Source organism: Rhopilema esculentum, chromosome 6, assembly GCF_057945365.1.
Source record: "Rhopilema esculentum isolate cy_ngs chromosome 6, ASM5794536v1, whole genome shotgun sequence".
Lineage (NCBI taxonomy): Eukaryota > Metazoa > Cnidaria > Scyphozoa > Rhizostomeae > Rhizostomatidae > Rhopilema > Rhopilema esculentum.
In genome coordinates this window covers 896,022-914,300 of record NC_142820.1, presented here as the reverse complement: position 1 = coordinate 914,300, position 18,279 = coordinate 896,022, and the positions used below count along the sequence as shown (strand labels likewise).

The 18,279-nt window shown below is 35.0% G+C and overlaps 2 protein-coding genes across 3 annotated transcripts; both read right to left on the bottom strand.

Moving 5' to 3' along the window:
- Positions 1-29: 29 nt before the first annotated feature.
- LOC135685972 (dnaJ homolog subfamily A member 3, mitochondrial) lies at positions 30-12,228 on the bottom strand. Of its 2 annotated transcripts, none has more exons than XM_065202097.2 (14): positions 11,939-12,227; positions 10,071-10,151; positions 9,457-9,542; positions 8,893-8,973; positions 8,725-8,788; positions 7,036-7,196; positions 6,008-6,163; positions 5,641-5,788; positions 4,952-5,016; positions 4,134-4,205; positions 3,450-3,506; positions 2,602-2,717; positions 2,080-2,171; positions 30-774 (listed from the first exon to the last, which is right to left on the bottom strand). In XM_065202097.2, exons 1-14 carry the CDS (start codon positions 12,099-12,101, stop codon positions 647-649), a joined length of 1,470 nt encoding a protein of 489 aa, XP_065058169.2. In that variant the 5' UTR covers positions 12,102-12,227; the 3' UTR covers positions 30-646. The 2 variants fall into 2 exon arrangements, with proteins under 2 accessions (XP_065058169.2, XP_065058168.2); XM_065202096.2 differs by lacking the exon at positions 30-774 and adding an exon at positions 871-1,593 and having other exon boundaries at positions 11,939-12,228.
- Positions 12,229-12,733: 505 nt separating this feature from the next.
- On the bottom strand, positions 12,734-15,166 carry LOC148960073 (uncharacterized). The gene is made up of 3 exons (XM_089108882.1): positions 14,819-15,166; positions 14,007-14,686; positions 12,734-13,688 (listed from the first exon to the last, which is right to left on the bottom strand). Exons 1-3 carry the CDS (start codon positions 15,164-15,166, stop codon positions 13,238-13,240), a joined length of 1,479 nt encoding a protein of 492 aa, XP_088965008.1. The 3' UTR covers positions 12,734-13,237.
- Positions 15,167-18,279: the final 3,113 nt, after the last annotated feature.

Below are 18,279 nucleotides of genomic sequence, written 5' to 3'. Positions count from 1 at the left end.
ACACATTTAAAGACACAAAAACAGCAATGTTAACTTCCAGACGGCATATGAAATTTAAAGACACTGGTTCATTCATTTATATTTCTCAACCATCTCATAACACATACAATTAACAGTTGCAGGTCCTAATACTGTCATAAATACAATGTCAAATCAATACATGACCACCATAAACTATCTGGAAATCACGTGGGAGTCATTGGCCTAGAACTTTTTTCCAGATAGATAAACGCCAATTTTACATACTATTGGGACGCTGATTATCAAGAGAAACATGACTGGCTTTAAGCACGTATCTTGTGTATTGAAATACTTCAACGGCACCAAAATGTATGGTATAATGCTAGCATGATTGAAAGCAACAGCCTAAGATGGTCTCTATGACAAAAAGCACAGAAAAACCCTGCCACAGAATTGACAGGTATCTGGTAATAAAAACTCTCATACAATTGGCGAGAATTGAGATCAGAAGCTCCTCTGCACATGAAATTGTCAGAGTGTTGGGAAACGCCATGGCTAAACATGGCCTGAGGACGAATTTCATCTCAGTGTCTGAATGAGCAAATGCCATTTTCTGAGTCTATAGTACGACGGTGCATCTCAAAAAATAAAAATGATTCAATTCAGAAAAATGTGTTTTATAAAGCTAGCCATTACTTTTCTGTCTATTTCTTTTTTCTTTAGAATTCTCTGCATCCGGTTCGCTACAAAACTTCTTCTTTAGGCGTTCAAATATTCCCTCATTCGACTCTACATCTTCACTGCTTTTAGGCCCTGAAATTTAAAGTGAAACATATTGAAATCAAATGGCACAATTTGGACATAAAATCATCTTTTTCATCAGTATATTGTCACAATTTGCTTTAAGTTTAGCTTGAAAAAATTTAAGACCTCTTTTGTGCTTGCCTGCTTTATAGCTGTTCAGTTAAAATTAAAAGGAATTCTGGAAAATTCTCTAATCGAAATTCGAAAAAAGCACAGAGGCTCTCGGCAATGCTTTTTCCTATTTATGAATTGATACCATACATTAAATTTCCTCCCTAAAACATTTTCTGTGTCCCTCAACTATCACGCCAAGCAAAAAAGGCGCTAAGACAGTTTATAAACAATGCAAACAACGACAAGAATTCCGTGGCCAGTCAAAGAGCAGCGTTAAGAATGATACAAATTTTTGAAAATATATAATTTCTGTAAGAATCAACATTTCAGTTTATACATCTGGTGGATTACACAAAAGGCTTTCAAAATTCTACTTTTTCAAAGACTGATAAAAAAGGAAAGAATAAAATACTACAAAAAGTAAATACCATTCTGATACATTAGAAAATGAAAGAGACAACAACAGTCACAGTCACAACAAGACCACAACAAGTGTCACGTCACAACAAGACCATAACGACAACGAACGTTTAATTTTTTGATACTATATATCATACGATAATACTAAAAATAATCCAATTAAAAAGACAGGGATAATATTGAATAATGTTTTTAAGGCTTTGTTTTTCTCTTTTTCGTAATCTTGCCATGGGTGTTCATTTGTTATAAGGTTGACCCAAAAATTGTATGGTTTACTTTTTCTCTTTGGTCGTTCTACAAAGAAAACAGATTATTCACTCCGTAAGCAGCTTTTCCTTTTCTTTTGAAATCTACTTTGAATTTTCACACTGAAGTCTAAAGCCCACAAACTTCCAAGATACACGATGTTAGAAGAGGTAATCTTTCAAATCATTTTATATGACCTAACCGTACAAATCTTTTACTTTCTGATGTTATCGTACCGTAAAAACTTTATGCACTCGCCATACCACAAACTACTCAGGTTAAAAGCATTTTTTCCACAAGGCAACATAAAACTTTACCAGGGACAGTTAGCAGACCGCCAAATAGCCAGGTAGACTTCAACTTAATAAAATATGAATATCAAAATATACTTAAACGATCATAGCATGATTTTTTCTCAAATCCTGATGGTAAAATGTTTGAAAAAACGTTTACGCCCGGCCAGCAACTACCAACTACCAAGCTTTGTCAGCGCACAGAATTAGAATTGAAATCAGCTAAAATGGTTATACGTACTGTTTGGGTCAACTCCATCAACGGTTCCACTGATCTCATCGTCGAGTTCAGCAAAAGCTGTGATAAGTGCCTTTTGCTTTTCGGTTAGATACCTACGTAAACAGAAAAGGACCGATTGAGAATTAGGCAATCCACTTGTTTCACATTGTCGACACCGTCTTGTTAAGAACGATGCCAACGATATTTTTTTCAAAGGTTAGATATGCAACCTTCAATTAGCCTAAACTAACCGCTGAGAGATGCACCTTATGGCGCATTTGAAAGTCTGATAGAGTCACTGTATTTCATTTATTGTAAAAGAGTTGAATATGGGTCATTTTTTAAAAGTAAATTAAACTGAATTATTCGACTATACTGCTTGTTTGGTTTGTTTTGTTAGATTAGATCCTACGTGTTATACTGCTCTGCCATTTGATAATAAGCTTGATCTTTATTTAGACTTTTTGACACTTGCAAATACACAATGTCGTCTTTGCATAAACCCTTTAAGGAAATTCGAATAAAAATGATATTTTTACTTACTTTGGTATATAAATCTTGACATGAATGTAATGATCACCTCTTCCGTAGCCATTTAAACGCGGTATACCTTTACCAACCAGTTTTATTTTTTGATGAGATTGAGTTCCTTTTGGCAGCTGAAAAAGATACTCATAGTTGAAAACGGCCCTTTACAGAGGCGAACCTCTATTTGGAGGACAGTTCTGCTTAAGTGAAAGTAAATGTGCGATTCAAGTTTCAATAATATGTTGGATTAGCTATCCATATTTTATTGATTTTCCTTAAGAATAGTTGCAACTTTAATCCATATTTCAGAGTTTCTGAAAAAAGAGTCATATCAAAGTCATCTTTGTCAAGTACGATTCGTAATAGATGGTGTTTTGTGTTTTGATAGTTTACAAAGCTGATTTCAACAGCATAACATCAGATCAGTAAGGTTCATGATCATAATCAGCTCCGCTGGTAGAAAAAGGTTTTCAAACAATTTAAAACAACACCCTTAGCTTTTGATTGCTTTTTTATATCTGAACAGCTTTAAATTGTTATGGAAGATAGATGTTTAGATTTATGACTTGGAAGCTATGTAAAATTCTACAACAGTCCAGACCAATCGCCTTTCTATATGAGTAGGGCAGCATTGTCAAAGGTTTTCTTAGTAGCAAAAAAAGACTGGGGTGATGAACATACAAAACTAAATCGACTTCCAAACTTTTGTGTTATTATTGCCCTTGTGTTGGAGGGTTGGACTTATGTTGCAATAAAAATACTCAAAGGAATAATTGATTAAGGGGAAAGAGGTGGTAAAGAAAAAATAATAGTTATAGCATCACTAATGCTGTATAGCTAAAAAGAAAGGTATGTTATATTACCTTGATTTCCATGTCACCTTGAAGTCCAGGGATCTTCATGGTTCCGCCTAGAATGGCCTACAGAAAACACAGTTATAGCAACAGGGTTCACAGAATCTATTTGACAAGATAAAATGGAAAGTGCCCATGATCCAGTATTAGCTTCAAACAATAAGGTTTAAATGCTCATAAATTTTGTTTTACAAAAGTGCCAATATCTAAAAATAAGGCATTATAAATAATGATAGTATATGAAAAATGCTTTTAACAAAAAAACATTTAAATTTTCACAAAATTCAACCTGTCGAAACGTTACCTTGTGAAGATAATTTTTATAAATGCATAAAAAAGAATACAAAATAATCTTTATAAGGGAAACTTTCTGTAATTTTCTGTAATCATACGCAAATGTGCGCACATGAAAAAGAAAGGCGTACGTTTAAATAGTTGAATAATACAAGCTTAAGAACTGCTTGGAAGTTTCAATATTGGTCTTTATTAGTTTAAGCTTAGCAAAACCAAACTTGATTTTGAACAAAATACAATTTACAAAAACCAAATAGACACCTAAAAAAAACATTATATCGGAGGGGGGCGGATGGTTGATTGAAATAATAAGGAGTATAGACCGTGAAGTTTGCTTAGTTAACCGCAGACGTTTGTTCTGGTGTTTACAGTGCCAAAAGCTACGTAACAACTTGTTACCTGCGCAAAGTTGACTGAAATTGTTGAGTGGACATCTGAACCATCTCGTTCGAAAATTTTACTAGGTGTTACCTGCAAAGCAGAAATGAGCCTCAAACAAAAATTCATTGAATTTGAATTTCCACGTTATTTTACCTCCTAGTTGCTATTTATTGCAACGATACCTTGCAAGAAGGAAATAAGTTTTAATGAGTACATATCTTTATTTGGTTAAAGTGGTGTTAGTTTCGAATAATAACGATCAATGTAAGTAAATTGTAACAGGAAATTTTTTTTTAAATAAATAAATAAATAACGACGTTTCGAGCATTCCATATATTTCTTTTCTATGCTCTTATATCCGTCATATTATTCCATTTGTCAAATTCCATATTCCTTTAACGTTTTTTAGTTCTATCATCGTTTTTCTATTTTACTTGATAACGGGCAATGCTCGAAACGTCGTTATTTATTTATTTAAAAAAATTTTCCTGGTACAATTTACTTACATTGATCGTTATTATAGCATCATATTGTTCTGCATGCAATCTAGTACATTTAGTTTGGAAAAGACAAGAAATGTTGTCTATTCCATGTGATAAACAAAGCGAAACAGGAATGGAAGCAACTAATGTCGTTGAATAAAATAAAGCGGAGAATGGAGCTAATGAAACTATCAAATATCCATCATTTGAGAGAGATCTGGCAATGTTTGTTCATCAAAGGAATTAAAAATATTTCTAACCGTAGAACATGATCAGCCAAAGCTACGACATAGCAAACATAGCAAAGAAGCAATGCACAATAATTATCAAATAACACAGTGAGAAATGTCTTACTTTAAAAGTGACGTATAAATCTCCATTCGTTGTAGGAACTTTGATTACCAAACCATCTTCAACGCCTGTAACGAAACGATATTACAAAAGGTGACTAAGTGAGGGTGTAAAGCAGAAAAAAGATAATAATTCTTTCACATGCAATAAAGTTTTCTGGAATATACGGATCAAATCCAAATTATATAAAAATAGGAGGATAAGAAAAAATTTGGAAAATGGATCAAAACTTTACCTAAGAATAAAACTAAGTAAAGATAGGACACTATTGGTAATCAAAAATATATTATATCAACAGGTATTATTTATTTTAAGAATAGTTAGTTGGTACTTTATGATAAATTATACTTTTGTTGATCTAAGAAAACTAGGGAGAAGTGTATGTCAATGGCGAATCACTTATTCGAAGTTTCTTTAGATGGAAAACATTATGACATTATAATGAACATGTACATGTTGATTCATAAACTGTATTTTCGTTAGTATTTCAAATGGATGCTTTGTTCGGTGACAAACAATTTTGCTGTTAAAGATTGGGTTTTGTGTGCCTTTGCCAGTCTGCACGACGAGAAGAAAATGAACAGTGCACTGGCAGTTGACTATTTTAACCAGTAGTATCTTCTTTTCAGAATTACTGAGTATACTGAACGGCGCATTCAGTAAAGTTTGGTCACTTCATTTCAAACACAAACCTGCTGGCACTGGGACGGTTATGGTTCTCGTTTCCATCACTGTTCCAGCTCCTTTGCATTTGGTACAAGGATTTTTAATCACGTGACCGTGTCCACCACATTTTCGACAAGTCGTTCGCATGTGAAAAAATCCAGTTGAGAGCTTCTCCTGTCATGGAAATTACCAAATAATAAAACAACTTTAATAAATAAATTACACGACATTGTTATCGAATCAGAGATTGGATGCTCATCAAGCAAGTACGAAAAGTTCTGATCGCTAAGGCCCCTTCGGTTTTTTAAGGTACCACATTAAAAACGTTATTTTCTAACAAAAGAAATGCTCTGTCATGGATTCATGATACAAATTGAGATAAACCGAGCATACCTCCCCGGTACCATTGCATTGTTGACATTTAACATAGGTAGAGCCAGGCTCAGCACGCTTGCCATTGCACCGTGAGCAGGTTGTCTCCATTCTTATTTTAACGTCTTTATTTACCCCGTTGACTGCTTCGGCAAAAGATAAATTCAGCACGTAGTTCTGCAGGAAGAAAAAATCATTCGAGAAATAAGCAACAAAAAAATTAAAGAGATTAAATAAATTTGGGAAGTTGCTCGAGGTTACCCTGTGTTTTGAACAAAAAAATTTTAACTGTTATTTGGAAAAGCAAAGGGTCTCTCTCATGGAACTTATGGATGTTCTTGTGAAGAGATAAAGCCAGGGAATCAAAGTTGTTTTGAAGGCTTTCATCAACCGAAAAGGACATGAAAATTATTGACTGGAGGATGCGTGGAGTTTCTGCTCAGTAATATATTAATACAAGATGCTTAAGACTTTCTTTGGTCTTCTTTTTTAACGATGGAAAAATATCATCATTGCGCTAACAAAATATTATACAAAAATGTCATGGTTAATGTGAAGATAGAACAAGATAGAAACACAACATTAAGGGATCAGTGAGAATTACATATAAAAGGGATATATTGTTTGCTATTCGATTGTTACATTTTCCCAGAGTGCTATTGAGGAATGATCGTGTAGCTTGTTGGTTGTTATTCTCTTGAAATCTGCTCACCGTTCGTTGTTTGTTTGTTTCTTTGTTTGTTGGTTTGATATTACCATTTAATGCTTAATTCGTTTGATACTGTCCTTCTGTGCGGTATTTGAGAATGGATAGGAAATTTTGGATGTATGTCCGAACTCCAATATATTTCGATGGAAGATAACTTTGTAGAATCAAGCTGATATAGATCTTTATTAAAGAATAACTGTACGAGACCCTCTAACAAATAAAAGAATTGATTCTTCAGCAAGACTGTGTTTTAAGTAAGTTCACTCGTAAGAAGCTTACTGTGGCTATTCTCTCATTCTCCGCTTTTTAATCCGGTAAGCAATACAGAAAAAACACCTACCTGTGTAGCGCGGGCGTTTTCAAAACCAAACCCGCCAGCTCCACCTTGACCAAACTGACCAAAAAAACTTTTAAATATATCATCTGCATTCATGTTACCGAAAGGACTTTGACCTCCAAATGGATTCTGTCCTCCGAAAGGATCTTGGCCTCCAAATCCACCTTAAAAACAGGAAATTCAAAGTAGCCATTTTTTCTAATGTTAAATACATATACTATGTGGCTTGCAGATATTGATAAAAGATAACAATATTTTCGAAATATCAGATATATTTGGCAATCAGTAACTGCTTTAATTACCAATAACAATCGACTACTTCAAATGAGGTAGCTGTACTCTTTAAAGTCTTTATACTCCAAAAACCTACATCAAATATCACAAAGAACCTAGTGAGCACGTTTTATTTTCCCAAGTATTATCATCTGCTAATGCGATGCCAATTCCAGAAGCTGTGGTTTTATTATCTTCAACACAATGAAAGAGGTGAACGAGAACCTCTTGTAAGACCTCTTTTAATACGTAATCATCTATGTGCCAGAAACTCCATGTCCTTCAACAAGAGTTAGTAAGACCAAACGCAATGAGATAAATCTATACCAGTTTTCCAAGTAAATAACAATTTCATTCTCAAATTTTTTGTTTCTCTATCATAAACTAGCCTGAATTCATGGCATACCGTAAAAGCTCTATTTAGCCCCATTCTCTTTTAATCCTCCTTCTCTGTAAAGCCCCTCGTTTCAAGCAAAAATTTAAAATAAGCCCCTGTCTATCAAGACCCTCCTTAGCTTCTGATGTCAAACAAAGAAAACATACGCAAAGAGTGGGTCTCTGGACGGGTGTGATGATGATAAGATTATGTGCATTAAATACAGCCCATATAAAGATTTCCTTGTGCGCCTTAGAAGTCTAGAGGATATACTGATGCTGTTGCTTTTGAGGAAATCCCAGGGGACGTAATTAGTTCAGACGATGTCCCCGGATTATCAATTGATCCTGGTAATGCTGATAAAGATGAGGACATAATAACTGATTAATTTTTATAAACTTCCGAAGCTGCTAACAAGGTTTTTGAGAACATTTTTATGACATTTTTATAACAAAAAAACTTTTTACTTTGAATTATTGATAAGGCCCCTCTCTAACAAGCCCCATTCTCTTTTAAGCCGGCAATCTATGACTGAAAGAATAAATAAGCTTAGTAAGCCCCCCCCCCCCTGGGGCTTAATAGAGTATTTACGATTGATTTTTTTACAATCAAGCAATACAGGTAGAAGGAAGACCTTTATATGTTTCAGTATGTTCTATCATCTCCTTTGACAAAGAAATAATACTATTATGTTTGCTTAAGTTTTGGGTGATCCAAACATGATAAAGCTCAAGGAGGCTAAAGCTTCTGAGTAGGAAAGCACAATGACATAGAAGTGTTTATCAACTACCCTTTCCAATTACTAACCCACATTTGCAATTTAGAAAAACCCCTGACAGAATTAAGATTTTGTTAAGAAGGTCATTGACAGCTTTATACCAAAAGTGATAAAATCTTTTTTTGGATGGCAGGGGGTAAATGCAGATGCAGCAACTCTAGAAATGTGATTATTTGTGAGCTTCATAAAGCAACTATAAAGCAAATATAAGACAACTTTTACTAATGAGATCGTTAAGAGAAAACAAGAAAATGACAAAACTTACCAGCACCAGGATCTGCTGTTCCAAATTGGTCATATGTAGCTCTTTTTTGGTCATCACTTAAAATCTACAAGTACACAGACATTGGATGAACCCGCAAGTAATGCGACTGACAAAACAACATTTAAACAGAATTAGCAAATAACTTGGACTTAAAATAGCCTAATTCACCTCATATGCTTGCTGAATTTCTTGGAACTTTGATTCTGCTTCTTTGCCTTTGTTTGTATCTGGGTGATATTTCTTCGCAAGCTAAAAGAAAAATCAAGGGTTGAAATAGCGATTGGCTTAAATAGTGGTGGATGCATAGATTGAATAGGAACCTATGTGCCTCACATGCAAAGTCACCATTATAGAAGTAACATTTGGCAATGTGGTTTTATTCAACAGAACTGACAACCTTTAATGGGAACATGGTATATTAAGGGTGAGGATATAAAGCAGCTTGGTACCACACTCAGTCTCACTTTAATTGTAATCCAAAACCTGAAGAGTACTGGATAAATGTAGCTTTTAAGAAGAAAGAAAGAAAGAAAGAAAGAAAGAAAGAAAGAAAGAAAGAAAGAAAGAAAGAAAGAAAGAAAGAAAGAAAGAAAGAAAGAAAGAAAGAAAGAAATAAAGAAAGAAAGAAAGAAAGAAAGAATGTGACACTGAACCTATAATCTGAGTTTATTAGATAAAGCAAATTCAATACAGCATTCTATGAATTAAAATTTCTAAGAAATGTTAAATTACCTCATAGTAAGCAGCCTTTATATCTTTTTGTGTTGCATTTTTTGGTACTCCAAGAACATCATAGTAACTTTTTTTACTATTGACAGCTTCAACATAAAAATACAAAATGTCATTAATTTCATTCTAGTCGAAAAGTACACAGTCTTTTCATCACTTTATTTGCAACCAACCTCAAGAAACTTTTGGCATTTTTTTAAAAACAAAATATTTTGCAACAACCTAATTCTAAACGACAATCACTATTTCCCCAGTAGTATTGTGGTTACCAGGCAGTGTAGTAAGAAATATATTATTTCCTTGTTATAATGTGATATTTTGACATTGAGCATCTTTGCTTTGATCATTCTATTCAAAATCAGCTATTCTAGCCTTGATAAAGTTTTTACTTAGATTATGAATTAAACAAAAGTTATCATAATTAAAACTTAGAAATAAACTCACAAAATAAACTATATGGCAGTATCATCTTGAAAATGCAAACCTCTGAAATTATCACTTGGACTTTCATTGATTAATTCAAGTAGTTCCAGTGACAACATATTGATTCCATAAAATGTGTATTAAAAAACATGGATGGCATAGTACACCAAAACTGACAAAAAACCAGCTGTTACCTGAAGTTTGGAATGAAGAGGCCAATATTTGGTTCAGAGGATAAATCTTTTGAAGGAGAAACCGTGAACTCAAAAATACACCTGTGGAAGAATTTAAAGGCTTTCAAATAAAAATAATTATCAAAACATAAAAATCAATTCCTCATAACTGTCTTTATCTCAAAAAAAGTTGATATGGTAACAAGTTGATATGTATTAGTCAGATCAACAAGTATTTCAAGACTGAATTTTGCAAGTTCAGAAATCTATAAAAACATAATTTTCATTTTTCTTTTATTAGCTTACATGAAAGAATAACAGTGCCAAAAATGGGCTCATAATGGTCATCCCTTTCCAAAACATTAAAATTCTGAAACAGGTGACCAGGATTTTAAAAAGACTCTGATCCAACTTAAGAGATGTGATAATTTATCTTCATATCTCCTACTGTTTGTAAGTAAGGTAGTTGTTCTTGAGGCTCAGTGACAACAAGAGAAATGTTTATTCATCTTCATATCTCCTACTGTTTGTAAGTAAGGTAGTTGTTCTTGAGGCTCAGTGACAACAAGTCTCTATAAATTTCAAGAACATTTCTGAAGATCAGCATAAAATAAAAGATACATAGCATTTTTCAGCAACCCTGCTATCTTCTTTGCCATTTTAATTCCTTTTAATCTCTCACTCAACAGGTTTAAAGTTATAACCTGGGACTCCTATGATGATTTCATTTTTCTGAATATTTCATTGTTCCTTGGTTAGACCTTAACATTATTCCATTTTTCTGTTTCCTTTTTGTCCACCTGCTATCATATACAACATCAAAACTTTGTTAGTATTTGCAACAAGGGACTTAACTGGAAGTTGCCTTATTGCTATCAATAACAGTTTTGAATCCTACCTTGATGCAACCCCTTCGTTTTTTATTTCAGTTGCTACTTTTATCATAGTTTAGTATATTTTAATTTACTTTGAGATGGCTTTCAATGAACTTTTGATATCGGCATTTCCATTCCCTAGTCTCTTTCCAGATCTGTGTGCAATGTATGCACCTCTGCTGTTAACTATTAAATTGTTTTCCAAAATTGGAGCCCCTTAATTTTGATTTTTTTCGTAAATAAATCTAGATTTTCATTACAATCTATCACTGGTCATCATTAAACTATGTCACTGGCCATTTTCATTGTTGTTTTTCCCTTCCTTGCATTTCATTTAACTTCCAATCATGAAACCAAAATTATATACTGCTGTGAAAAATTTGTCCATCCTTTCATGAAGCAGATGATCTATTCTCTGGATGATATTGATGATAGTTCAATTTTTCACCTAGATTTCAGCAACCCCAGCAAAATTAAAGGGTAAATTTTGCATTATTCAACTATAAAAACCTTTTCAACAGCTGGGGCAAACAGATTCCTGATCACCTCTGAACTTGTGTTTTCACATCTGCTGCCATGTAATGAATCGTTGCTCCACTAGTGGATACAATTGTGCAGATTCTGTACCTCAAACATTTTACCTTTGAAATTCTTGTAGATAAGACAATCCCTTAAATTTTACTAAAATATATAACTGTTGCAATTGACAGCTGTCCTCTATATATTCTAGATTAAAAGTTTGTGATAAAAGGTTTTCTCACTCTTCCAAAACTCCAGCTCTTCACCGATTAACCCAAAAACGAATATATGGCTTTGTTCGTGATTATAAGGGGGCAGGGAATTTTCACAGCTAGGCGACATTGAAAACTGACAGAGCGGACGGGGAAATAAGGGTGGTGGTGGTGGTCGGTCAAAACTTAATGAGTTGCTACCCCCTTCTTATAACAGACGATGGTTTTGCAAAACTTAATTAAATTAAAATTTTCTAACATTGATATTGTGCACGATTGTTACCTTTATTATTTCCTGATGAAATTGTTTGATTACCATATTTTGGCCTTGCAGATGCGACGCCACACAACGCCCGTTGTAGCCTGACCAGCTTTCTGGCCTTTTTTGTGCCGACGCCAAAACGTCTCTGTAGATCAAATACACAGAACCTTGTCAAACATGCCATTCTGATGATTTGTACTACAACAAATTCCTTTCAACCTTACCGCTACACACTTTGATTACTATTTTAGGCTGCACATGGTCGCCCCGAGCAGAAGTTTAGGCCCTCGCAAAAGAGTTGAGGATGATGAAACAGCCTCACTCTGCTCATCATGTGTACGAGGTAGGCCCATTGTTCATTTGTCCCACTGGTCGGTTACATAGTGCCGTAAGGACAAATGGACAGCAATGTCGTCACCCTGAGAGGTTTTAAGCGTGACATGAACTTTTGAATAGGAACTATATAACAAAGTGTATATGCATAGCATAGTATAGTATAGTATATATATATAAATAATATGTATGAATAAAAAAAATAATAAAAATACATAAAGAGTGCAACTAGGAGTAATTTCATTATCTGAAATAACAGCAAACATTGATGAGATAAGATACAAATCAATGTTACATTTTGTCCCTCTTTCTTTTTATTTGTCAAGTACCTCAATCTTTACCTTTGCGGCTTTCCCTAGAGAGGAATTTGGCAAAGCAGCTTCTGAGATATCACATTTTTCAACAAACCCATCCTGCACCGGAAAATGTTGGCATTGAAGTATGACAAACGTTCATTCAATTTCGGGCCGATTTTTACAGCACCTCTAATCATCGAAATTTTGCTTTGAGAAGTTGCTTAAATATTAAAGATGGTTGCAAAGAGAAAGGGAAAATTGTTATAAACAGATAAAAAATAATGTTTTTACTACTTTTTTATTGTTTCTGTTACTACTTAACACGATACTGTTTGTTATTAAATTGATCTTAACCTTTTTGTATACAAGACTTTCTAAGATAAAATTACGCACAGTTAATCTTGTAAGAGTATTGCATTTTCATTCTAGTCCTTATGACGCAGTTTTCTGTTATGTTGATGAATATGCTCTCTTTGGCTTTTTTCATTTAGAAATGATCCTTGTAGTGTATTGCATTTTCATTACAGTTCACTTTTGTAGCGGGGATGCATATAAGTAAATAGCTTCGCTTGTATCCGCTTCCTTTACTTTCTTGTTGCCTTCTCAGTTAGTGCTTGAACTTCAGTGTTTATCTTGAAGTAGTTAATTGCAACTACAAAGAACGATAACAAGATTGATTCCTAGAATCACACTATCTCTCTGCATTCACCCAATGAAGGATACCTGCTGAGACTGTTGCAGTTCTAGGGCCTCTCTTTCTTTCATAGTTATCCTGTTTCTCTTTGTATTCCCTGCCACATCTTCCAACTGGTCTGTTACACAGTGTACATGACCGTTTTCCTCTTCCATGGCGGCATCTAAACATTCCAGCACTGAAATTACAAGAGTCATCTACAGCTGGTTTAACAATGATACGTCTTATATTTTTTGTTTTGTCAGTAGTTTCGGTCAATGACTCAGTTGAGTGACCTTCTATGAAGCTACTCTCGTCATACCATTCGTCACTTGATTCCTCGTCCTGGTCATATACCACATGCTCAAGGTCATTCTCAGAAAGCAAAAATACATTGTTTGGAAGAAGGGAGTTCGCTTCGTCCTCGGTGTCTTTGACATTAGTTTTTCGTCTCGGGAAATTTTCGTCACTAAAAAATAAAAACAGATCCACTCAAGAACAATATATTTATTTGAGATATTTGCATTTTACAGGATTCGTACAGGAAGCAAGTGGGGAGTCAAATCAAATGCAAGTAAGCAAAACATTTTAAGTCGTATTTTGCCATACATCTGATATTCCAAAGGTATCAGCAGGCACCAGGAGCCAGGGGGGTTGTATCTTTTTCACTGAAAAAAAATGTAGCCTCAAAGACCATGGTGGCAAACTACATTAAAGTTTGCAAACTTGTCTAGAGTACCCCCCCCCCTCCCCCATCTCTTAGAAGAAAGAAAATCAGGAGACCAACCTCGATCTGTCACCAAAAGTTGCCGTGATGGAACTAAAATTACCATCGGGAGGTACTTCTTTTGATACCCAGTGTTCCCAGTTGCTTGCAATATTCGGCATATGCTTCCAAGTATCAGCTGATCTGTGGTTTAGCAACACGGACTTGTCTCTGGCACTTACTAGATATTGATTCACCAATGGTTGACGTAAAGTAGATGAAACACTTGAACTCGAACATTTTTGTTGCTCAAAACCTTTTACCAAGTGTCTACTATAAGCTTCGATTGGCTTGAGGTGTTGGTTCCTGCTTTTTTCCCTTGGGATATCGTCTCCATATTTAGGCAGTCCTAGAATAGTGGTTTTGCATTTCAAATTGTGAAGCCAGGCGTCACTCCTCTCTCTTCTCCCATTCTCGTGTCTCACGGTTTGATATTTCTGTGTTCCAGTAGGTACTTTTGAGTAAAGAAATCTTTTTTTCTCTTTAGTTTTACTAATGTCAGCACCTATATCGAAGCTAACGGAAGATGCAGAGCACGGCTCATTTTTCCACTTTGCTTGCGAGAGAAAATCTTCACTCGTGCTCTGCTTACTACATTCTTCATTAAGCTTTAACTCTGCTGATTTATGGTGGCTTGAAGCCGTTCCCACTTGAATCACCTCCTTCTCCGCTGAAATGCATCTGTTGTCTTTGTGACCGATCTAAAAAGTGAAATTAGACAATGCATCGTGTAAACAGGACAGTGAGCACTTATCTCAACGTAATCAGCTGATTTCATTTTATGCGATTGAAGTATTTTAAAGCAAAAAAAGATTAAATAGTAGATGGTTTACCTTTGAGTCTTCTTCTGTTGACCGAATCTCTTCAAATTCGCTAGTGTTAGATTCTCGTCCCACACTCCATTTTCTTCCCATAGCTTGCTCTCTTTGATGCGGAGGCACAAAATGTGCATTGTTCTTCTTTTTAATACATATATCGGCCAATGTTTTGCGATGTCTGCTTCTAGCAAAAGCTTTTCCTGTCAAAAGAATTTTACTCCTTGCAATTTCCTTCTTTTCTGGTAACTTATCGCCTGTTTGCAATGGTGGTACTAATACACCTCTTTCTGAATTTCCTCTAGTGGTACCCGTAGCTTCTTTGCACGAATTCTCAGAAATGCACCACGATAACAAATTACCCATATTCACGTGTTTTATACAAAAAGCTTTAGCTATTTTGTATCTCTTCTTAATATCGACTGTTCTCCTCTTTCATCAATCACAATCTGAATTAAACTTTTATCTTCATTCGGTTTTATTAAATCGAGATTATACGTCATATTGATCAAACTTTCGTAAGGACGTCAAATTGAATCTTACGAAAACTTTGTGTGCTGAGAAACGTTTGATCCTAACTTTGCATGATATACACGATGAAACGAATGTGATATTGTCAACAGTGGCGTAGCGTCTATGTATGCTACGCTTGCGGCGCAAGCGTAAAAATTTATAGACAAATTCTAAACTTCTTGCAACACTTTCAATGCATAACAATTTCCGCAATAAACGGCTTCTCTTTCTTGTCATGAGCAGCATGCGGTGAACTCTAGCGCCAACAGGCCAATTGGCCCCAATTGGCTATTTTTCCAAGTAAACAGATCGCTAAAAATTATGAAATTCGAAAAATCTGAAAAACTGAAGCCCCTCCACATCACTCTTTTTGCCTGTCCAAAATAAGAGAAACATGTGATGCTCCAGTGCAGCTTCAGTGCAACTCGAGAGAAGCTTCTGAGAGAAGTCAGAATTTTCCGGACTGGAGCTTGCGGTCGGCCTGAGCGCAAGCCTTCCGAAATATTTGATAATCCACAACATTTTTCTACCTATAAGCTGCTTTTTGCGAATATTCTTTGCGTGATACATCATTTCAAATCCAATTATTTTCCTTTCTTTACTTTGTGACTGTTGAAAAGAGAAAAAGTTTCGTCAAAGTGGGGTCGGAGTCTATTTGTCATGATCCGCATTCCGTAATTCAAGTCAAAAGGCTTGCCAGTATAGTCAGAATTTACGGACCAGGGCATGCGGTAGACCTGAGCGCAAGCCTTGCCAAATACATGATGATTTGCCGGGACTAACTTTCTGAAACTTTACACATGGAAGCATCTTCAATTCTAACAACTCTCACAGCTCACTATTTTCATCTTCGCTAACTATGAGAGTAAAAAATGAGCAGAAACTGTTGCTCCTGTTCGCTTACACTAGGCTCTGCAGTGTGTTAACAATTTCGCAATGTGGAGAGCTCCTTCTTGCGGGAATCCCCAGCTTCATTATAGCATAAAAAATTCTTACATTAGGTGGGCATTAGGTGATGCCTTTTCTTGAGGAATACGAATAAGAATAAAATCTTTTGCGAAGCAGTTTTAGCACTAGGAGTTATTCTGAAAATTCTTGCTAAACAATTGAGCTTTTTTCAAAAACTTTCGCATGGGTGATAATTTTTCCCTTGCCCCCCCCCCTTCACTTTCCAGCCTCTATCGGGGCCTCTGATGCAAAGAATAGACACCTTGATTGATTAGAATTAGAGTACAAATGATTTGTTACTTTCAAAATCAAAATTTGCTATCACGATTATCATTAATTACCGCTTGTATTTTTTAGAAAGTGAAATTACCATTACATTTATTCAACATAGCCGTATATTTTATGTTACCGCATGCCTAAGTTCTGCGCTCACGCTACGCCACTGATTGTCAACATCCAAACGCTTTTAGTGCCACATAGCAAGTTGACACGATTTCTCAATACAGTGTTTAATCAAAGTATAGTAATATTGCTAAGAAATATAAAAAAAGACAAGTGATCAATAATTCAAGCAGATAATGGTAAATGGCGCTTATATTGCGAAAAATACAAAGCAATTGCGACTTCACGGTGTTCTCGGCATGAAAACAAACTTTTCCGGAACAGAAACCCTGATTCCCTTTCATGTATATTACAATTCAATTGGACGTTCTTTTATATCCTTGTGTAAATTTATACGTAAGAAAACGTAAGTAAGAAAGTAAGAAAAACTATAAAAACTATCATTTAAGTCATCTACTGTCTGTCACCCAAAGGGCAATATTAGAGGCTTTTAAAATCAATTAGGCAGAGGCTACGATAATCATAAAATAATTAATAAATCAAAAAAATGATAACAGGTAATTTATTTTATCATTCTACACATGCCCAGTTTGAGCAAAAAAAATAAAGAGAGACAGTTCTCAAGGAATGCTCCCTTTAAATTGCTGTCCCCACCTCAAATCTTTACACAATTTCTTTGTAAGTTTACACAGACCTCTAAGTTTGTAATGTGCATATATCAATATTGACTATATAAGTGAAATTTGTGCTTGCAAAATGATATTTATATATTTATTTCATACTTTTCGATCTGAAATCTTCAGAAAAAAAAAACATTTTGATTCGCTAAAAAAACTAAGAGAGATATGGAACATTGCGCAAATTAATTTTCTATTCCCTGACAGAAGTTACAATTACAGTTACAATAGAGGAAACATTACTCCCTCAGAAAAGCATGCCATAGACATCAGCAAGTCAGTTGGGAGACACTTGGTGAGCAACTATTGCAGGTGTACTACAAGGATTAGTCCTTGGACCTCTTCTAGTTTATATTTATATCAATGATTTATTTTTGACGGAAACGGATAATGCAAGATGCAACTTTGCTGATGATGCAACAATTTTTGCAGCTGACTGTCAATTAGATAAAGTTCTAGAACGGCTAGAAACTGATGCTGTTGCTGTTTTTTCAAAGTGGTTTCCTTAAAACATGTAAAATTGAATGAAGGAGAGCGTCAACTACTAACCTTTGGGACAAACCAAGAAGATATTAAGATCAAAAGTGGGGAGGCGATTGTTGAAAAAAGCTCTGAAGAAAATTGTTGAAGGTGATCATAGACAAAGATCACACGTGAAACATCTGCAAAAGAGACATCCAGTATTTCCGTTTATGGGACCCGATAAACTGCGCCTCCTAATGAACAGCTTCATAAATGTTCAGTTAAGCTACTGCCCTCTAATTTGGATGTTCCATGACATTTGGTCCAAATGCAAAAGTGAGTAAAATCCAAGAAACAGCACTCAGAATTGTTTATAAAGACAGTCAAGCTGAATACGAAACTCCATGTGTAAAGTGATTTGACATCCATATCCATAGTGAAGAGATATCTGCGATTTGTTTTCTTGAATTTAAAATGATTATGATTTCGGTTCAAAAGCAGAGGAAATTTCTTCCTCTTCTAAAAAAGACACCTATC

Bases quoted from the DNA above. Each gene is read 5' to 3' on its own strand.
- LOC148960073 (XM_089108882.1), bottom strand. From the start codon at position 15,166: ATGGGTAATTTGTTATCGTGGTGCATTTCTGAGAATTCGTGCAAAGAA. The intron at 14,687-14,818 runs GTAAACCATCTA...TTCACTTTTTAG, and splicing joins CAACAGAAGAAGACTCAAAG to ATCGGTCACAAAGACAACAG. The intron at 13,689-14,006 runs GTTGGTCTCCTG...TTTATTTTTTAG, and splicing joins ACTTTTGGTGACAGATCGAG to TGACGAAAATTTCCCGAGAC.
- LOC135685972 (XM_065202096.2), bottom strand. From the start codon at position 12,101: ATGGCATGTTTGACAAGGTTCTGTGTATTTGATCTACAGAGACGTTTT. The intron at 7,197-8,724 runs GTAAGTTTTGTC...CCTGTTTTTAAG, and splicing joins AACAGCAGATCCTGGTGCTG to GTGGATTTGGAGGCCAAGAT. The intron at 3,507-4,133 runs GTAACAAGTTGT...TGTTTTCTGTAG, and splicing joins TTTCAGTCAACTTTGCGCAG to GCCATTCTAGGCGGAACCAT.